This window comes from Tiliqua scincoides, chromosome 3 (assembly GCF_035046505.1).
Source record: "Tiliqua scincoides isolate rTilSci1 chromosome 3, rTilSci1.hap2, whole genome shotgun sequence".
NCBI classification, from domain to species: domain Eukaryota; kingdom Metazoa; phylum Chordata; class Lepidosauria; order Squamata; family Scincidae; genus Tiliqua; species Tiliqua scincoides.
Window position 1 is genome coordinate 18,504,503 of NC_089823.1, and position 21,714 is coordinate 18,526,216.

Here is a 21,714-nt window from a genome sequence, read left to right on the forward strand (position 1 = left end):
TTTAGGTAGTCTGGATAACGAATGGAGAAAAGCCATGGAAAATGACTTGTTCTCACTCTTCCCTGTGAGGACAGGGGTGGCGTGACCAGGAACACTACCTGATGCCATCTCAGGTCTGCTACCTTTGTGCTACCAAAAAACCCACACCAAAACCCTCACTGTTTGTCCTGCACGCTGTTGTCAAACCCGGAAGTGAAGGACAGTTTGCTCTATCCCAGGGATGTCCAAACATTTTGGCAGGAGGGCCACATCATCTCTCTGACACTGTGTCAGGGGCCGGTAAAAAAAAAATGAATTAATTTACATTTCAAATTTGAATAAATTCACATAAATGAATTTATTAGAGATGAAACTTATATGAATGAATGACAGCCTTGCAGTAGCTCAAGGCCTATAGAAGGCCTTGCTCAAAGCAAGGCCAGCCTTTCCTTCACTGCCGCTGCTGCATCACAGACATGAAACAGCAAATAGTGGAGGTAGCCCTCGTCCCACAGCTCAGGTGAGAGGTCAAACAGTCGTCCTCATGCAGAGGGCAGTTGCGTTGGGCCAGCGTGGGCTCCAGCAAGTCTCCGGAGGGCCAGAGGCTCATTGGAGACTTGGGGCTCCCCGAGGGCCAGATTGGAAGCCCCTGAGGGCCGCAAGCAGCCCCCAAGCCAGGGTTTGGATACCTCTGCTCTATCCCTATAAATGAAAACAGAAGTCCTGTACTTGGTAGAAGTGGTGTGGGTGGGCAGCCAGTTCCTTCTACTCTTCTCACACTCTAAGCAGCTGTGGAGTTCCCAACACTGCTCAGAGCGTACCAGCCACACTGGCCTTGGAAGAAGGAGGGAAGTGCTCGATCTCACCCTTCCTCCTCTCCCTGCCAGGTTAGTGGGGTGCTCCAAGTGATGGGGTGAGGAATGACCAAGATGGACTCTTTCCTCTTTCCATCTTCCCTACATGAAGATTGAAGAAACTAGAAGTTCACAGCATAAATCTAGAATTCCTAAGTGAATTTTGAAGCTGCCACAAGTCCTGCAGCATCCAAAGAGGCCAATAGGGCTGGGTAGCTGGGACCTTATGCAATATGTGGGCTATCAGCATGTGCCTGGGTAGGCCTTCTCCTTTGAGCCAGATCTGATGGTTAGAGAGTGGGTTTAAGACCAGGAAGACTTGGGTACCAGAAAGACCGGGAAGTACTGTAAGGCATGTTTGCACACTTGGAGAGTTCAAAGAGTAAGCAATGCCGGCGGGGAGGCCTGCACCTCGCCAATGCTGCATCCAACCCTCCCACCTGACAGAGCAGGTAAGGTCACGCTGGGCAGTGAAGGGGCAGCAGGAGGATGGTTCAGAAGCAGTGAGGGGGCGTTTCAGGACTGGAGGAGAGCAGAACGGAGGCCCAGTAGGGGGGGCGGGATAAGCCGAGCCTCTCAAGCTTGCACCTGCTATTAAGAGGCACAGATTCAAGTAGTCCCACAGGGCAGGTTGGGGCATTACTAGGCATAAGGGGAAAGATATTCACTTTTCCTGAGGAGACCTCCAGCCTGCTCCAAAGCTGCACCGGATACAGTGGAAGCCATGTTCCCCCTCTGCACCAGTGTAGGTTAGGATTAGGCTGCCTGTGACTTACAATTAGACCCAAATCCTAACCAGCTTTCCAGCACTGAGATAGCTATGCCAATGGGGCGTGTGCTGTATCCTGCAGTTGGGTGGCAGCCATGGAGGCCTCCTCAAGTCAAGGGAATATTTGTTCCCTTTCTTCAGAGTGGCATTGCCCTTACCTCGGTGCTGGAAAGTTGGTTAGAACTGTGCCCTCAGTTCCTATATTTCAGCCTAACCTAGTTCACAGGTCTCTATATATGCCTATATATGCCACCCTGAATTCCTTGGAGGAAGGGTAAGATGTTACTAATAATAACAGTAACCAATTCAGTAGATGGTAAAGAGACCTCCTGGGGCCCTGTGGGTCAGAGGAAACATCGCTGGGCTTGCTGGACTGATGGTCAGATATAGTATGAGGCAACTTGGTCTGTCTGGTCACAGAATAATGTGGGTGGAAGGGAGCTTGGAGGTCATCTAGTTGAGCCCCCTCCTCAGTGCAGGCAGGTCATCTCTCCTGGTTATGAACTGTGATCTTAGTCTTGACATGCATGTAAAAAAGATTAAAACAAAACACCCCAAACATTTACCAGTGCTATTTACTGAAGCAGTTCAGTCAGACTATCTTGGTGTCGCCTGGCAATATCCAGCCCAAGGTCTTTAAGGGTGCAATCCTATCCCCTTAGGCCAGTGCTTTCCAGCACTGACATAAGGGCAATGAAGCTCCAAGGTAAGGGAACAAACATTCCCTTACTTTGAGGAGACCTCTGTGAGTGACACCCAACTGCAGGATGCAGCACATGTCCCATTGGCACCGCTATGCCAGTGCTGGAAAGCACTGACATAAGGGGTTAGGATTGTGCTCTAAAAGTCCAGCTATCATGTCTGTTTTGCAACCACTTAAGCTGAGAGCGAGAGGTTTCTGCCTGGAACACATAAGCCCACTGAGATAGAGGTCAGTTCTGGGACACAGCCACCTTGTTCAACTCAAATTGAATTCCGACCAGTCTCCTAAACCATGCCAAGAAGCTGGGCTGGCTGTTTCTATTTGCCGTTGGGATAACATCTTGTTAAGTTTTGCCTCCCACTCACCTGCAGATTTCGTTCTCGGGCTCCTCCAGTCCAAATTGGATATCAAACACCAGCTGTATCCTCGTGTTCTCCCGTGAAAGCAGTCTCCACGTCAGCAGCAGGTTCCTGGGGTAGCTGTTTGGGAACCGAGGGCTGTGGATGTAGTTGTTTCCCCAGACGTTGATAATCTCTTCTTTCCGGTACAAGGCTGTGAGGTGATTGCTCTCTGTTAGTAATCACAACTTGTGCAAATTAGTATGTGGTTCAGAACCGAAGGGTAAAAAATACAAACCATTCAAACCAAAATAAATGACAGTGTTTGAAGAAATGGAAAATGATACGCATTTACTGGATTTTGAGGACAGGTTGTATAGGCAGGTTTTTTTGGAAAAACTGGACCTCACCATGGCCCTTTTAACTGAACTGAAAATATGCAATCTCTCTTAGGGTTGCCTCTTTGCTACCTGAACTCCAGATAGACAAACTATAGAGCTCCAAGGTAAGAGGAAATCTCTGCCTGCTTCTTCTATATGTTGCCTCATTCTCCTTAGCCACTAAGGGACAACTGGGGGAAATTTTCAAAACCATATTAGCATGTGATGGCTACAGTAAAATTCCAATCACATCAGCACATTGGAAGGCCATTATGTGTATCCCCCACTAGAGGCTAGATCGGTCAAGGTTTTAGCATGGTACCTGTAGTGGCGTAGCTAGAGGGGGTGCAGAGCACTAAGTTTTGCAGGGACCCACACTGTGGTGTGCAAGCATCTCCTCCTCCCCCCCTTCAGAGCTACTCCCAGCAGTGAGAGCAAAACAGAGGCAAATACCTCTCTGTTTTGCTGTCACTGCCAGGAATGGCTTTGAGGGCCACTTGTACACCGCAGTGAGGCTCCCTGCAAAACCTACTGCTTTGCACCCCCTCTAGCTATGCCACTGCGGGTACCTGTACTGCAAATGTTCCAAAAACTAAAGACTACACACATAATTTTTTCAAGAACTTTGTTCTGAAAATCTGGAAGAAAGAGTACAGCACTCTATTGTAGCAAAAGCACCAGACTGTACAATGCACTTGATAGTCTTTAAGATGCAACACAACTCTTTACCATAACTTCCGAAGAGATGCCCAGGCAATGAATCATTGCCACTTTCATCAAGATCAACCAAAGTGTGATTCAACCGGCTTGTGTCTACTATGCAACTTCCCACAATTGTTCTCAGAGCAATTAAAATAAGCTAGGAATCCACCACACTTTTTAATTTTGTGATGATCATTCATAGCAGATGAAAAAAAATTATGTGTGGCTTGAAAGCTTGCATTTTTTTTTAATGTTCCTTAAAACAGAGATGGTTTCTGTCTGGCAAAACTGTCTCTCTTTTCTTCTGTTGGACTGTTGGGACACTTACACATTATAATCACCACTGGAATTCCACTGACAATAGTCACCAGGGGAGTAATCCACATCTGGGTTATAGCACTTAGAATCACTTGCCATTGTGCCACTGAGCCTACTGACGCCACTCAGTCCAAGAAAGTCTACAATATGAATTGGAGAGACATGGGTCGCTACTTCTTCCTACTCTCACCCACTCAATTGGCTTAAACAGCAGCTGCAGCTGTACTGATGACAGCTGTGTGACGGGTGAAGAGAGACCTCTCTTGCTCTTCTTTTTTTCTCCCTCTCCCTCTCTGGGACTTGGAACTCTGTTCCAGGTGCAGGGATACTGGGAAAGGTGGTTTAACATAAGAACATAAGAACAGCCCCACTGGATCAGGCCATAGGCCCATCTAGTCCCGCTTCCTGTATCTCACAGCGGCCCACCAAATGGCCCAGGGAGCACACCAGATAACAAGAGACCTCATCCTGGTGCCCTCCCTTGCATCTGGCACTCTGACATAACCCATTTCCAAAATCAGGAGGTTGCGCATACACATCATGGCCTGTACCCCATAATGGATTTTTCCTCCAGAAACTTGTCCAATCCCCTTTTAAAGGCGTCTAGGCTAGACGCCAGCACCACATCCTATGGCAAGGAGTTCCACAGATCGACCACACGCTGAGTAAAGAAATATTTTCTTTTGTCTGTCCTAACCCGCCCAACACTCAATTTAAGTGGATGTCCCCTGGTTCTGGTATTATATCAGAGTGTAAAGAGCATCTCCCTATCCACTCTGTCCATCCCCTGCATAATTTTATATGTCTCAATCATGTCCCCCCTCAGGCGTCTCTTTTCTAGGCTGAAGAGGCCCAAACGCCATAGCCTTTCCTCATAAGGAAGGTGCCCCAGCCCCGAAATCATCTTAGTCGCTCTCTTTTGCACCTTTTCCATTTCCACTATGTCTTTTTTGAGATGCGGCGACCAGAACTGGACACAATACTCCACACGTGGCCTTACCATAGATTTGTACAACGGCATTATAATACTAGCTGTTTTGTTCTCAATACCCTTCCTAATGATCCCAAGCATAGAATTGACCTTCTTCACTGCCGCCGCACATTGGGTCGACACTTTCATTGAGCTGTCCACCACCACCCCAAGATCTCTCTCCTGATCTGTCACAGACAGCTCAGAACCCATCAGCCTATATCTAAAGTTTTGATTTTTTTGCCCCAGTGTGCATGACTTTACACTTACTGACATTGAAGTGCATCTGCCATTTTGCTGCCCATTCTGCCAGTCTGGAGAGATCCTTCTGGAGCTCCTCACCATCACTTCTGGTCTTCACCACTCGGAAAAGTTTGGCGTCGTCTGCAAACTTAGCCACTTCACTGCTCAACCCTGTCTCCAGGTCATTTATGAAGAGGTTGAAAAGCACCGGTCCCAGGACAGATCCTTGGGGCACACCGCTTTTCACCTCTCTCCATTGTGAAAATTGCCCATTGACACCCACTCTCTGCTTCCTGGCCTCCAACCAGTTCTCAGTCCATGAGAGGACCTGTCCTCTAATTCCCTGACTGTGGAGTTTTTTCAGTAGCCTTTGGTGGGGGACTGTGTTGAATGCCTTCTGAGAGTCCAGATATATAATGTCCACGGGTTCTCCCACATCCACATGCCTGTTGACCTTTTCAAAGAATTCTGTAAGGTTCGTGAGGCAAGACTTACCCTTACAGAAACCATGCTGACTCTCCCTCAGCAAGGCCTGTTCGTCTATGTGTTTTGAGATCCTATCTTTGATGAGGCATTCCACCATCTTACCCGGTATGGATGTTAGGCTGACCGGCCTATAGTTTCCCGGGTCCCCCGTCTTTCCCTTTTTAAAAATAGGCGTGGCATTTGCTATCCTCCAATCTTCTGGCACAGTGGCTGTTTTGAGGAACAAGTTGCATACCTTAGTCAAGAGATCTGCAACTTCATTCTTCAATACCTTAATAACTCTTGGGTGGATGCCATCAGGGCCTGGTGACTTATTGATCTTTAATTTATCAATGCAACCTGATTTTCTAATGCAACCTGAGATAGTTACATTTCCCAGCATCTGTGGTATCAGGAATGCAGTGTTTCAAGTGCTGGAGGACAGAAATGGGGGGGGGGGGAGAGTCCTTCCTCCCTGTAGCTGCTGTTGTTGGAGCTCAGAAGCCACCAGCAGAACCCAGCAGCTGTAGCTGCCAGATAAAGGACAGTTGGGATTTGGTGAAGTTTCAAGCTCAGAAATATCCCTGGCGGTTGTGAATGCATTTTGAACTTGGAGCGGGGGTAGATGTTTTTATCAAGTGTTCTCCAGTGATGCTCATAATTTCTGGTTTAAGTCCTAATGGAACCAGAGTGAGTTCACCCTTCATTGCTTACCACAAGGATTGTCAACAACACACTGAGAAATTGCCATGCTTGACAGTCATGTTTGCCACTCTTGGGAACATGACGACTCTGAACTAAACATGATGAAGGCAATCTGTATGGCCACAGTTCTAACTGTTGCGACTGGGGCAGAAATCTCTTGTAGCAGGAAGGCTGTTTTGGGTGATATCCCTATCACAAGTGTAACCTGAATGTAAAAAAAAAATGGCTGTCTTATTCTAGGTTTCTTGGGCTGCCCAACTTTTAGCTTTCTAAAGGCCCAATTCTAATAGGCTGCTGCACCAACAGAACCTGCATTCTGGCTGCACAGCATGCTTTATGGCTGTCACAAAATGCAACATGCCATTCAGCATGGCCAGACTGCAACCATGAGCACCAAGCAGCCACAACCATGTGCCAGCAGCCCACCAAAGAGCACTGGCACCGGTAAGTCGGTGCAAAGTGTGGGCAGAGCAGGTCAGGGATGGGGAGGTATGGAGCAGAGATCCGGCAAGGTAGAGGTGAATTGAGGCCAGGAAAGGGGTGCTATCAGTGGTTGTAGCACCATTGGAATTTTATCCCAATTCCTGGTCTTGATCGGCCTTCCCAGGTCCGCCCGGACTTGTGCCAGTAAAATTGCTGGCACAGGTCTGGGAGGGGGGATATATGGCAAAATGAAATGGGACTAAAGGATGAATCCTTCTCCCTCAGCATTGTCTTCCTAAACCAAATTGATACACCTATCTCTGTCTTTAGTGAAACAAAAAGTCATTAGGAGATCTGATCACAGATCCCCCGCCCCACATACGGTTTGGTCCCAAAGGTGGGTCAATCCTGTGTTGAGCAAAGTAACTGGACATATTAACTTCAGCTGTAAGAGTTCCATATCTTTAAATTAAAGCCCAATTCAAAAGCTGAGAAGAGGCATCGTTCTCAAGAGCACTTATTAATCTTATCAACAATAAAATTTAAAGATAGGGGTTTTTTTTTTTCTTCCAAGGAAAGACCTCAGTTTCTCAACCAGTAATCACCTCTAGACAGGAGAGTAGTTTCCTTTGAGCAATAGCATAATCTTTCTTTCTCAAACAGTATTCCCAGCTAAGGGTAAACTTTGATGATAACAGACAATAGGACCTTCGACTCTTCTCTTCCAGTCCCTTGTAAGCCTTTCAGCTAACAAAAATAAGATCTGGATTCATACACCCCAGTGTGCACTATTCAGATTCTTATCATTCACTATTAAGACAGCACTTTAAAAGCTGGAAGCTGACAGGCAAGGATGGTGTCAGGATTTAGCCAGGTCGGGCACTGGCCAAAGGTCCACATCCTTCAGAAAGCTGGGCTGATAACTGAACTTCCCTTACTAGTGGCAACGGTAGCGACCCATGCACCCTCCAGAGGTGGGGGGCACCATGGAGGTCCTGATGCGGGGCCCATCCAGCAACCTAGCAATGGCACTACTGACAGAAATAAGCCCTACTGAGGTATTATCTTCCAGTGTGTAAAGGCAATTTGTGGTCTGGGCTGAAGGAAATACATCAGCAGAACCTGCACTTATAGTGTCTGTCAAATTCTGACAAATACTGTATTCATGGAGAGATCCTTCTTGCGATTAGGAATGCTAGACACCTAGTGGGGAGGATAGCCTCCTCCGTACAGCTTCAAATAAAAACTAAACATAATGCGCAGGGCTATACTGCACGGTTGGGTGGGCTTGCTGAGGGCAAGATGACCAGATATGATGGAGGACAGAGTGCCTATACCTTTAACCAATATATAGAAGGGGGAATTTGGGCAGGTGCAGTTTTTTAAACCCTTCCATTTTGAGTTGCATCTACCAAAATTCCCTTTTCTATCCAGTGGTTAAAGGTACAGGTGTTCTGTCCTCCATTGGATCTGGTCACCCTAACTGAGGGTCAACTTGCTCCTTTTGACCTGGACCATATATTGCATTTACGCACTGGAGGTAACACCTCAATACAGCTCTCATCACGTTGACCCAGTACTACATATGTGTTTTATTTATTTAAAACATTTACACACTGCCCAAGACAGAATACATCAAATCGTAAAAACCAAAACGACAACAGAACTCAAGAACCAGAGCAACTACTGACAGCATCTGTCAGAAAAAAATATGCCTGAGATAAAAGATTTTACTGTTGAAACAAGGGCAAAGAGAGTGCTGACCAATTTAATTAGGGAGAGCACTTCAGAGGTAGGGCACCACAACTAAAAAGACCCTGTCTCCTGTCACTATCTGCCTGACTAATGAAAATGGGGTACTGGAGCAAGGCTTCCACTTATTCAGTGGGTAGACTTAGCTCAGCCATACCTAAATCACTGCAACAATACCTGAATCATTCAGTCCTGGCCATGGTGACACATACCTAATGTCCCAATCCTAACGGGCCTTTACACAGCCAGAATGAGTGTTCCAGTGGTGTAATCCCCTTTATGCAAAATCGACAACACTGATGGATGTGGCAAGCAGCCAGGTCTTTGCACCAATGGGGTGCTCACTGCCAGGGGTAAGGACATGCAGGAGGTGGGAGAGAGACAGGGAGGAGGTAGAACACGGTTGGGCAGGATGGGACAGTGAGGATGATGAATTGGGCCTGGGAACGGAGCAGGACCTGTTGCAGGAGCACCTGCTAAATCAGAACTCCCTTCCTGGGCCTGATCCACCTTCACGGGTGAACGCAGACTTGCGCCAGTTATAGAGTTGGCTCATAGCGGCTGCTGGGACTTATCCCAGGGCAAGGGAACAAATGTTCCCTTACCCTGAGGAGGCCTCAACATGCCAAAACTCTCCTGTGGGATGCAATGGAAGCAGCATTGGTGCAGCTGCATCACAGTGTGGAGAGTTACATAGGATTAGGCTGCCCTTGACATATAGATTAGGTTACTGCAACACACTCTACATATCAACAGTCCTTTGGATGTCCTGTTCCCATACTTCTTGCCTCAAAGAAGTATTTTATGTAAGCATTCTTGCTGCATACATAAATATGTATAAACTTATATATATATAAACTTTTTTTTCACAATTCACACTGAAAAACCCCAATAAATGGAGTGCTAATCAAGCACCACTGTAACTCCCTGTGACTGTATTTTTATGGACATGAAAATGAACTGGAGGACGAGCCCTTGTTCTAGTTAAGCATCTGAAGCCTGGAAGCTGGGGTGAAAATAAACGAGCACAAGAAAAAAATTTGGAATATTTTTCTTTATTTGACAGGTCTTCTTCAAATTCACTTAGAAACACAAATGTACCATTTCTTGTCTTCCCCTGAGCTGTTTTCTAGTAAATGGGTGAATCTGGATATCCACATCTATCAAATTCTGCATTAGAAATGGAAGTATGTCAGTCTATCAACCAAGTACCTAGAGAGCAAATAACTCTGCAAAAACAACTTGATATACAAGGCAAGCACCTGTGCACTTGTATTAATGGCTTCTCATTATATATATATATATATATATATATATATATATATATATATATATATATATAAAACAAGAGTGAGCCGTCTCATTGTATAGACCTTCATTCTGCTGCATTCGGGCTGCTGCATTCGGGCTTCCCAAAGGGACTTGGGTAAAAATTATAACCATGTCTCAAAGCCCCAAGAGAATCAATATTTCCACAGCTGCCACCTAAAATCAAGCCATTCTGGCAGGCAAAAGTGAAGCAAGCACATCTGTAAAATCTGTCCCTTTGCAATATCTGGGTCACACGGGTGCAGAGCTTGTTTGGAGTTAAAAAATATCATCGAAACTGCCCCACTCAGGGCTCACAAGGGGCTTCAGCCTCCTCTTCCCTCTGAAATTATCACCAGGTAGACGGAAATGGTGGTGGTGCGAGGACAGTCGGGCAGCCCTCAACTCGGTGGTACAACACCAGAAGAGGAGCAGAAACCTCCATTCGCACCCTGTGCTGCATCATCAGCCACAAATTTGAATGCCCTAACATCATGGAAGTGAGGCGTTGGGACTGGCTGCAGCCAACCTCCACCCCAGTGGTTCCCAAACTTGCCATGGTCACAGCACCCTTCTTTTGCAGCGGTCTCTTCTTCCTGGCTCTCCAAGGCGCCACTATCTTGGATAGAGCAAGATCTAATACGATCCAAGATGGCAGCGCCCAGGAGACCTGGGAAGAAGAGGCCGCTGGGGGCATCCTGAGTCGCCCCGTGAGTTTGCTGTGGTGCTGTCAGGTGCCATGGCACACGGTTTGGGAACCACAGCTCTACCTCTTTGTGGTATATCATGGAAGGTGTGGCTTATCTCCTGTTCTTGCATTGTACCTGGCCTGGGTGTGCAGAAAGCTGGGCTCCTCTCACATGATGCCTATGGGAGATCCTTTCTTTTCCCTTGGTGAACTGGGGGAGGAAATTGCCCTTTTGGTGGCCAACCCCCCATTTTACATGATGATGATGATGATGATGATTAATCATAATTTTGTTGTATTTATGAATTGCCTCTCTTTTTGAAAAGGTGCTGTACCCCAAAAAGCACTCGGTTTCAACAACTTTCTTTGCAGTTGCTGCCTCCTGTGCTTGTCATAGATGAATGGATGGCTTAATCTTAGGCTCTCACTTCCTCTTTCCTGTGGCTGTCTTCAGGCCCCCTGAGAGGCTGTTCTAGTCTGTGGTCACGAGTAATTCTATGGGTTGTCATGTCTGTTCACCCTGCTGATGCTACTTGCAGGTTTGATTTTTAATTCAAACCTCTGTGGTTCAGTGCTTTCCTGGGAGGGTCTTTTTTTTTTGCCCCAGAGGGCACTCCTCTGCCCAGGATGATGATGATGATGATGATGATGATGATGATGATAATAATAATAAACAACTTTATTTATACCCCGCCCTTCTCCCCAAAGGGACCCAGGGCGGCTTACAACTAATTAAAAACTGATTAAAACATAATTTAACAACAAATAAAAACATATTAAAAACACATTAACAGACACCATAAAAACAGTAGTCAGATAAAAAGTCAGATAAAAAGAGCATAAAGCAGCAGATCATAGAGGACTCAGGCCTGTAAAAAATACTAAAAGATGTAAAAAAGATGTTAAAAAGGCCATGAACTCAGAAGGCTTGTTTAAACAAAAGGGTCTTTAGGCCTTGCCGAAAAGTCTCAAGAGAGGGAGCCATTCTCAAGTCAAGGGGAAGGGCGTTCCATAACGTTGGTGCCACTACTGAGAAGGCCCTATTTCTTGCCGCCTCCCCACGTACTTCCTTAGGCGGCGGCACTTGTAAAAAGGCCTTCTCTGATGACCTAAGAGGACGAGCCGGATTGTGCGGAAGTAGGCGATCTCTAAGATACCCTGGCCCAGAGCAATAAAGGGCTTTAAAGGTCAAAACCAGCACCTTGAATTGGGCCCAGAAACGAATGGGCAGCCAATGTAGCACCCGGAGAAGCGGGCTGACAGAGTCAAACCGCCTAGCTCCAGTGACCACAAGGGCCGCTGCATTCTGCACTAATTGCAGTTTCCGAACCGTCTTCAGGGGCAGCCCCACATAAAGCGCTTTACAATAATATGGTGGCAGCGGCTACAACCTCCAAGGTTTTTTCCCCATTTAGCTGCTGGTCCAGTAAAGGGAAAGAAGGAAAGGGGTGCATGCAAGCTAATGGCTAGGCTGCTCCCCTTTCTTAGCCTACCTTTGCCTAGGAGTCCCTCCTCCTGGTAGAAGCCTTTGCACATATTCTGTCCTCGTTTGAACAAGTAAGATGGGGGCTCCTTTATTTATTTATTTTTTTACAAAGTAATATTTTCTGCATACCCAGGGAGTTCCCAGAGTATGCAGAACCTCTTACGTTGTCTTTGGGTGGCCCCATTCCACTCCCCTACTGGTCGCCCTGGAACCATAACATTTACTGTGATCTGAGAACTTTCATAACACTGCCTTCCTTTTTTTTTTTTTTTGCCAAGATCACATCTACCAGCAAACAAGCATCCCCTGTTATTCAAGTTGAAATATGCCCTTCATCAACCTATTCTGTAGGTACATTTACACTTGAGATGTAGCCTGCTGTGAAGAGACTGCCAGAGGCAATATGGTCTTAACCCAGCCTCATAATGCTTTGGAAAGAAAGATGATGTGAGTTAATCCACCCTGCTAATAAAGGAAGCCATGCTAGCATTCCCCCATCACATACGTGATAAGCTCAGTACCCCCCTTTACATTTCTAAGCAGACTTGCACTGTGTTCTGTGCTGTGCAAACACATCAACCTCAGGTTAGCACTGGGAACGCAATACCTTGACAGACTCCCGCAATAACCAAGTCTTACTTTTGAATAATGCATGTTTGCAAGAGTAGGAAATAAATGTGACATATTAAGGCCCTGGAAGAAGAAAGGCCTTCGTGTTTTTCTTTCTAGCTAGTTTTTTTTGTTCATTTCTTTTCATTTCCCTGGTGGAGCCTGGAAGAGTAATTGATTATAAGGACAACATTTACAGTAGTATTGAGAAGCATGCTGGAGAAAAGGCCAAGACTGGTCAAAGCAAAATGGGGAGATAATGGGCCATTGATATTGGCCTTAATATTGCAAGTTGGTCTCTTTTTTTTTCCACAAGGAGGAGGAGGAGGAGGAGGAAGAAGAAGAAGAAGAAGAAAACGTGAGCCTGCTGGAAAGGCTAGAGCTGTTAATCCTCAGGAAACAGAGGAAGAGGATATGATGGAGAGCTGTGGACCACAGCTAAGTGGCATCCCTTATGTTTTGCATGTAGGCATTCCCATTTCATTCTCTAGGGGGATTTCCTGCCATAGGCAGGGGTTGGACTAGATGACCTTGTGGATAACCATGATTCTATGATTCAATCTCTTAGTTCCCTAGTCTGAAAAATTGGAGCAGAAATAATCTGCAGTCAACATGGCTGTTTCCCAGTATCTGCACTGGGCCATAGGCAGCCAAACACTTGGACGGCTGATAGTACAGGCATATACATGACTAGCAGGAAGGTCAGTCAAGGGGCAGATTACATTCCAGACCAGGATTTGATGAAAAGGGGACTGTCAGGCAGGCAGGCATCAGGATAGGGAAGCTGGAAGGTTGATAGGCTAAGGTTGCAATCCTAACCACACTTTCCTGAGAGTAAGCCCCACTGACCAAAATAGAACTTACTTCTGAGTAGACCTGGTAAGGCTTTTGCACTGAGGGCCCAATCCTGTGGTCTGTGCTGTGCCTCCGTGGCATGGACCACAGTCGCAAATGTGCCATAAGGCACGTTTGCGGGACTTACTGCCGGGCTCCTGCCGGAGTTGGCTCAGCTCCAGCCAGCGCTGAGCCACCGCCCAGTGGGCGCCCATGTTCTGCGGCTCGGCGGTGCCTGCGACCGCTGGGCTGCGGAATGGGGAATGGGGGCATGGTCAGGGGCATGAGGGAGGCGTTCTGAGGAGGGGGGAGGCGTGGTCGGGGGCATTCCGGGGGGTGGGGGAGAGGCAGATCTGCAGAGCCAAGCTCCGCAGGATCCTAGGCGCTCATGGAGGGCTGCGCACCTTACACGAGCACCTTCACTTTAGCAGTGACCAAACAGTCACCGCTAAAGTGAGTAGCCCCATTGCGGGGCTGCTTCCCTTACCCGGGGGAAGGGGACAAATGTCCCCTTCTCCCGAGGAGCCTCCTGGGGTAGCATGGGAGGCTCTGGATCTGTCGGAAGCCCTTTGTGGAGCCGCTGGGTCCCGCAGCTCCTGGCAGCTCAGGATTGGGCTGCCCAACATTTAAAATAAGACTGGGAACAACAGAGCAAGATAAAATGAAGGTCCCACAGAGTCCTTGCTTTGAAATCAAAGTAGTCAAAAGTGCTTCACTTCAAAGGCTGCCAGCATATAGATCAGAAGGCTCCTCATTCAAATCCAGGCTGAAAGTCCAGCTCAGGATGCAACTTTCAATCCAGAAGAGCTAGAGCAAATCAGGTTCACACTGAAACCCAGTTCCAAAGATGTTATACCTGAATCGTCAAGGTAAGGGGTGATGCCAACATAGGAAAGTGGTGAAATTAGCAGGAATCTTTAAGTATATACTATGCTTTCTAAATTCCCAGTCCATTTCTAAACAGTAACTTGTAGCCATTCAAAAAGTGAAGGCTTATGAGCGGTAGAGATCACTGAAGGGCCAGGATAAAATGGGTAATATAGAACTAAATTTATTCAGGAAATGAGATACAAACATAAAAAGTCATAAGCTAAAATAAGCATAGATGAATGCCAGTTAAAAAATCATTGCACTTAACTAACACGGATAAATTCTGGGCAACTGTCCACTGCCTTTAACAGCTTGGAGACTAACAGCATTTTAGGAATTTAGAAACAGCATCCACAATGGAAATATCTGAAAGATGATGAATATAACACTCTCCTTGTAGTTGAATCCTGTCCAACTAATGTTGCTAGTGCTGGTAATGGAAATGTTGTTTTAAACCAATGATTTGAATAAAAATTAAAACACATGCTACAGTCCGCCTGGAGCCTTTCAAAATATTAAGCAATGGACTTTATTAAAAGGAAATTTTGTTGAGTAGCTGCCATGGAAATCTAGAAAAATTCAGAGCAGAAAGTGCTTAGTAAATTGGTTTTTTTTGGCCTTAAAAGCATGACTAGGCAATGAAAAGTGAATAAAGAGGTTAAGTTACAAGACCAAAAGAACAAGCGCTTAAGGACAAATTCAGAAAGATGGAAATGCACTGGAATTGGGAATGATACTTAGCTCAGCCATTTGTGAAAAGCTATGCTTCTATTTGGTGTTGTGTTTGCTGTGAAGAATAGAGTTGACTGTGCTACTCCCTTCCACAACAGGCCCACTTGGACCCCTCTTTACTGCCATTTTAGCACACATTAAAGACTTTTTTGTTGCGACCTGCTTTTGGGTACCTTGGTATCTTCCTCTGTGATACCAAGCTGTCTCCCCATTCTGCTTTTTGTTTGAAAAATATTACTTTGATTTTTTTGTAAGCAGATTTAACTTTTTGATTGATTGTTTTGTGGTTTTAAAATGGATACTGTTGTTCTGAGTTGCCTTGGGGACCGAAAGTTGGGACATATGTATCTTAATAAATAATCAAAAAGGCCTCCTAAAATTATGTGAAAGTAAGACTGGGATAGCATTATACAGGCGGTCCCATGTTTCTGCGGATCCCATATCTGCGGATTCAGTTACCGGCGGATGCAGGGGCCCCCAGCAACCTCCAATACCGCTATTCTGAGCCCCACAGAGGCTGTGCCTGTGGCCTCTGCGGACCTCAGAATGCCATTAAGTCAAAAAGCATCACTTCCAGTTTTTCGTAAAACCAGAAGTGATGTTTTTATGCCTTAATGTCACTTCTGGTTTTACAAAAAACAGGAAGTGATTTTTTTGGCCTAAACGGCCATTCTGTAGCCCCTCTGTAACAGATGCACATGGCCTCTGCAAGACTCAGGAGACCCTCCGGAGGTGAGGGGAGTGCAACTCCTCTTGCCTCCAGAGGGCAGGGGGTGTCCCCGGTAGCTGTGGTTTCAGCTAACTGTGGGGGGTTCCAGAACAGAACTCCCATGGATAATAGGCATGCTTGTAATTCCTTACTCTCCAAGCATCCTGTTTCAATTATGGCTGCCACATTTTTCAGAGCCCTGGCCAGGGGAAAACTCCACCCTCTGAACATCTTTGTTCAAGTGTGGCAGTTGTCTCTGTGATCTTTTCATCTTGTTGCCTCTGTGCTGTTTTCCAAGCAGTAGCAGCTCCTGAACTCTGGTCAGCCCAACTTATATATAAAAAAAAGACAGAGGGTGCAATCCTGGGTTGCCCATGGACTGGCACAAGTCCCTTGCATTGACTCAAGTGTGCCCCAATTATGCCGTAAGATCAGTTAACTGGTGTGCTCCCTGGGGCATTTGGTGGGCCGCTGTGAGATACAGGAAGCTGGACTAGATGGGTCTATGGCCTGATCCAGTGGGGCTGTTCTTATGTGTCACAAACATAGTGACTTGAGAGTCGGGGAGGCCAGCGCAAGTACGCAAGCCTCAGGACTGGTGAGTACACACTGATGGTGGGGGTGGGAGAGAACACTACTGGGGTGTTCTGGGGTGGGGGAAGGGCAGGCGGTGGACCTGTGAGCAGGCTGGGCCTGGGAGGGGGGTAATGCCAGGATCCAGCACTTAGGCTGGATCCTAATCTCCCTCCCTGGAGGCCCACCCTAGCACCGGGCTGCTCGGATCTGTGCCACATCTTTAGGTGGTGCATAACCAAGCAGCCCCATTTGGGCTGCTGTGGCATTACCTGGGGTAAGGGGAATCAATTCCCTTTGGCCCGGGTTGTGCCGCAGCCAGCCCCAACCCTGTGCTGGAAGTGGGTCAGGTCTCCTGGCCTGCCTGTTCCAGCACGGTTTAGGATTGGGCTGCCCCCTTCTCTTATTTCCTCACTCAGATGACCAGTTTTAAGTGTCATTTCTTCTAAGTAGTGATTTTACCTTTTTCCCAAAGTCTCTTTTTCCCTCATTTTTTTTCTGAATAATACATTTGTTTTCTGTTTTTCTGGGATGCCGTTACCACTCTGCCTATAACTAAACTGAAATTGACAAGAAACTCCCCCCCCCCCAATGCAACTATTTACAGCACAATGCAGAACAGGACACAAATGTAAAATGAAGGGAAGCAGGTACATCTCTTCATACCCACCCTGAGTTAATTTGCAGTTAGTGGTTGTTTCACTCCCAAATATTTGAGTTCCCACATGTTCTTATTTCAGGGGATTTCTTCCTGTTCTCCAAAACTCCTGTTGCTGTTTCATCCATTTCACACACTCACACACACACACACACACACACAGAGGAAAAAGCCACACACACACACACACATGCATGCACGCACAAAACCACCACTGCTGCCAATGTTTTTTTGCCCACCACACACATCACATGAATCTTTTGCAGGCAAAAAAAAATTTTTCTGGTTTGACAGCCAGCAAGATCAAAACAGTCAAGTCCACAGAGCTCCAGAGAAGGAGAGAAAAGCATTTTTGAATCCAGGCCACAAAACAGTTCATCTTCAGGTCACAACAGGCCAAGTAAACTGAATTTGTACAGCTAGTTCTGTCTCCTATTTTGATGACCCCCCCCCCCCACTTTCCCCATAGTAAGCAGGACTTATATTTGTTATGTTCAGGACTCTGTGTAAATCAGAAGGAATCTTGGGGCGGAGGGAATTCATAGTCCAAACACAAATGACATCACAGGATACAGCTTGTTGGGAAATGCTTTAAAACCACAGGATTATTGCCTTGCACTTGTTTGTACAGAGCGAGAGAGAGAGAAAGAGCGAGCGAGCAATACAACAAAGACAATATTACATCACTGTGCTCTTATACGAGGAAAATGATATCTTGTGGTGCCATTAATATTAGTAATTCATGTCACTCATACTCTTCCTCTCTGATCCCAAATCTCCACTGCCTTGTGGCTACATCCAGTTATGGAAAAGGCTTCAGGAGTCAACCTCGAGGCAAAATCCAGAGCTGGAGTCCCTGAGGCAGTTCATGGCTGAACACAGCCACGTTCTGGCAACTCCTGCGACGCCGCTGGAACCAACCGTATTGGCCTCTGCCTTTCCATTGGACCATTTCAGCGATGTGGAGAGGGGGGATTTGCTGCATGGGTAACAGCCTATCCTCCATACCTACTTTACCCAGGCTTCACGCACTGGAGAGGACACTCTGTTCCAGAACCACCATTCAGAGCGTGACACCATAGTCTTCTGAGACGGAAGGATGCCAACAACTCAACATACTCTTCCTCTTAAAGATAACTGTTCTTGCCTCTGCACCCACAATATACAATGCTATACAGTAAGTTGGCTTGCTCATGATAGGTGTGATTGCAGGGAAACCCCTTTGTCAGGCCTGGTGATACATTATTTGAGGTGGGAAGGCCCACAGAAGTGAGATGAAGTGATAAAATCTGGATCAGAAGAAATAAGAGCACAACAAAAGGCTGAATAGGACAAGGCACCAGACAAGATGGTGTCCAGGCACTGCAGGGCAAGAGATGGAGGGCTGGCCCGGTAGCCAACTGACAACCATTTTAGATACTCAGATGCTTTCATTTCAAATACTCTGAAATTCAGAATACAGGTAAATGGGTCACATATTTTTAAATCATTCCCCACATCAGACATACTCTGCATACTCATCCCTCATGTCAGGGAGAAGGCTAGATCAGAACCCAGATATGTTAACTTTCCAGGCCCACCGACAAAGGCGAGTCAGTGGGAAGGTGGCGCAGGACGGGGGAGGGTGGAAGGAGGTGGGGAAGGGCAGATTGCATCCAGGAAGGGCGCAGGGTTGGCAGTAGTAGCATCACCAATTTCAGTCTCCCTTCCCCGGGTTCATGCAGACCTATGCCAACGATTTTACTGGCATGGGTTCAAGTAAACTCCTCTGTGCCTGGATTACCCTCCAGGTAAGGGAACAAATGTTCCTTTACCCTGAGCAGACAGCCCTCTGGAACCGCCCTCCACAGGATTCAGCAAAAGTCATTTTGGTGTGCTTGCATCGGTGGGGGGGAAGCATAGGACTGGGCTGTCAGTTACATTTTTAAAAGGTATGAACAACAACATCTCACAGGGTAACAACTTTGTCATATGATTCATTGTAGCCTTTGTAGACTCTAGTCTTCTTACAATGCTCTCTTTTTTAGCCAGTGCCCAGTGGTGGCACACAGGTTGCACTTGAGTAGACAAACCCTGCTTTAGCAGCCAGTACAGGTATAAGTCCTGATGTCCTTGAAAGAGAAGATTGGAGGGAATGTGTTCTTACATTCCCCACCTTTATCCACTAGAATTTACTATTACAGCAATCCTGTCACATTTCTGGGAGCCTACTGCGGTCACAACTTAATCAACAGCAGTTTAAGATCTTGCTTTTACTGCACAGGAAAAGGAAGTGCAAGTTTCCTGTGCTTATGTTCCATGTTTCCAAATTTCAACCTTTGCCTCTCCCACACCTGAGAAATGCACATAGTCCTAACCAGTGCTTTTTTTGTAAAAAAAAAATAGGTGCAGGAACTCACAACTTTTTATTTATTTATTTATAAACCATTTTTATACGTGCGCGCACGCGCGCGCACACACACACACACACACACACACACACGTCCATCCCATGTGAGCTCCCTGATAGCAAAAACACTCCTGCCACAGCTGGAGTGAAACACCCCATTTTTTTTAGGTGGGGAGGTGCTCCATTGGGCTATAGGAAAGCCTATACAGTAGTTAAAGTGTTCAGAACAAATATATAAGGTCTTGAGCCCAGCTGGTGGCCATCAGTGCCTCAAGTGTTAGTTCCAAACACTTTGAGCCTAAGAGCTCTGGTGGCTCAATGGATAAACTGCAGGTCTGTGAAGCCAGAGGCTTGGGGTTCACATCCCTATGAAGAATAATTTTTTTTAGGTGGGAAGGTGCTCCATGGCTGCAAAATATAAAGGTTGGTTGCTAGTTGTCAAAAGGGGGGCCAGTTGAGGCTGCAAAACTCCTCAAAGTTCAGTCCCAGGCAGGCTCTTTTTTGACCTTTATTTTTTTTTAAGTTCCAGTTAGGACTCAACCCACAGTTAAGCTCCTGGAGTGAGCCCCCTGCTGGAGGCTGTGGGTTAAGTCCTACCTGGGACTTTAAAAAAAGAAAAGTTCAAAAAAGAGCCTGCCTGGGACTGAACTTTGAGGAGTTTTGCAGCCTCAACTGGCCCCCCTTTTGGCAACTAGCAACAACCTTTATATTTTGCAGCCATGGAGCACCTTCCCACCTTAAAAATAAAAATAAAAATATTATTCCTCACTGGGATTTGAACCCCTGACCGCTGGCTCCACAAACCTGCAGTTTATCCATTAAACCACCAGAGATCTTAGGCTCAAAGTGTTTGGAACTAATACTTAAGGCACTGATAGCCACCAGCTGGGCTGAAGACCTTATATATTAGTTCTGAACACCTTAACAATAGGCTTTCCTATAGCCCAATGGAGAGAATGCTGGGCTGTGGAGCACAAGGTTGGAGGTTCTAATCCCTCCCTAGCCAGCAGGCAGGGGAAAAAAGGTAGGGGCAAGGAGGAGGGAAAAAAAGGGGGCAGGGTGGGGCAGGGAGGGGGAAGAAAAGGTGTGGAACGCCGTTCCATTACAAAAAAAGCCCTGGTCCTAACATTGGACAGCTTTCCTCCAGCTTGGGGAGAGGCAAAGGCTTCAGGTGCAACCTTATTGCCAAGGAACAGAAAATGCAGGAAGCTTGCACATTCTGTTTCTTACAGCAAGGGAACATTGCTAAGCCTTTACCAGGAAAAGCATCTTGCTGTGAGCAACCAGCTTGCTTGCATTCAAGCTGCTGCAGGGCATCCTTGACCTTCCCCCCCATTTCCAAGATTTATCCCACAGTTAATTACCACGACTTAGTATCTTTAATCCTAGGTATACTAAACCCAGAGAGAGGGCTTAGCCTGAATTACATGTTTGTTTTACCAGAGTTGTGTTCACGTTTGCCTTTGACCTTGCAGAGTCTTTGTGATGGTGGAGGCAGGGATAAACAAAGAAAAAAAAATAACAGTGCATCTGCTGTGTAGCAAGTACTTTTTTCTCTATCTGGTTGATGATACAGCTTTTATCCACCAGAAGATCAGCTCTGTTATTAGGTGCATTTTGAGAAAATTCCTCTCATGCAATACTGCAGTACTGGGAGAGGCAATTTTGCTAGCGCAGAAATCCCATAAAGCTGTGCAGCTGTTCTGAATTATGGGACTGAATTAAGGGCTAGGTTTATTTTGTTTGTTTTTGTACTACGGTTATTAGTATATTGAATACACTATATTCATGCATTTCCACAGAGTGAATATAAGGGATCAGGGATCACTGATGTGGATCCTTCTTCAGCCTGAGTGAAGAGAAAACCGCTCTTTACCTCTTATAAATTGAGCTTTTGGACTACTGTATAATTGCAGGTGGCTTCCATAGCAAACTTTATTCTGTTGGCCTGACTTCTGGAAATCACTTTTTCAGATGGTTAAAATTGATCGTTCCCCTGCACCTTTAGTGCTGTACCCTCAGCTCCTGTCCGGTACTAGCTGCACAAATAACCCATCCCTAGATAATGAAGAAAGGAAGGGGCAAGTCTCTTTGTTTCCATTCTGTCCAAACTCTGCATAGTTGCTTTTGATTTCTGTTCTGCTCTCTGCTGCTGAACATCCTGGAAATCTCCTCCCCCACTCCAAATTCATATTTAAATACTACTTGTTCAAGTATTTCCCCATATTTCCTATCCAAACAGCTGATATGTTAATAG

At 46.2% G+C, this 21,714-nt stretch overlaps 1 protein-coding gene across 1 annotated transcript in view; it reads right to left on the reverse strand.

The window, feature by feature from the left end:
- Positions 1 to 21,714, reverse strand: part of PDGFD (platelet derived growth factor D) — a 168,401-nt gene that overhangs the window by 52,018 nt on the left and 94,669 nt on the right. The window contains exon 3 of the mRNA XM_066619548.1: positions 2,671 to 2,875. Within this exon, the coding sequence (XP_066475645.1) occupies positions 2,671 to 2,875 (205 nt within the window). The remainder of the gene's footprint in view (positions 1 to 2,670; positions 2,876 to 21,714) is intronic.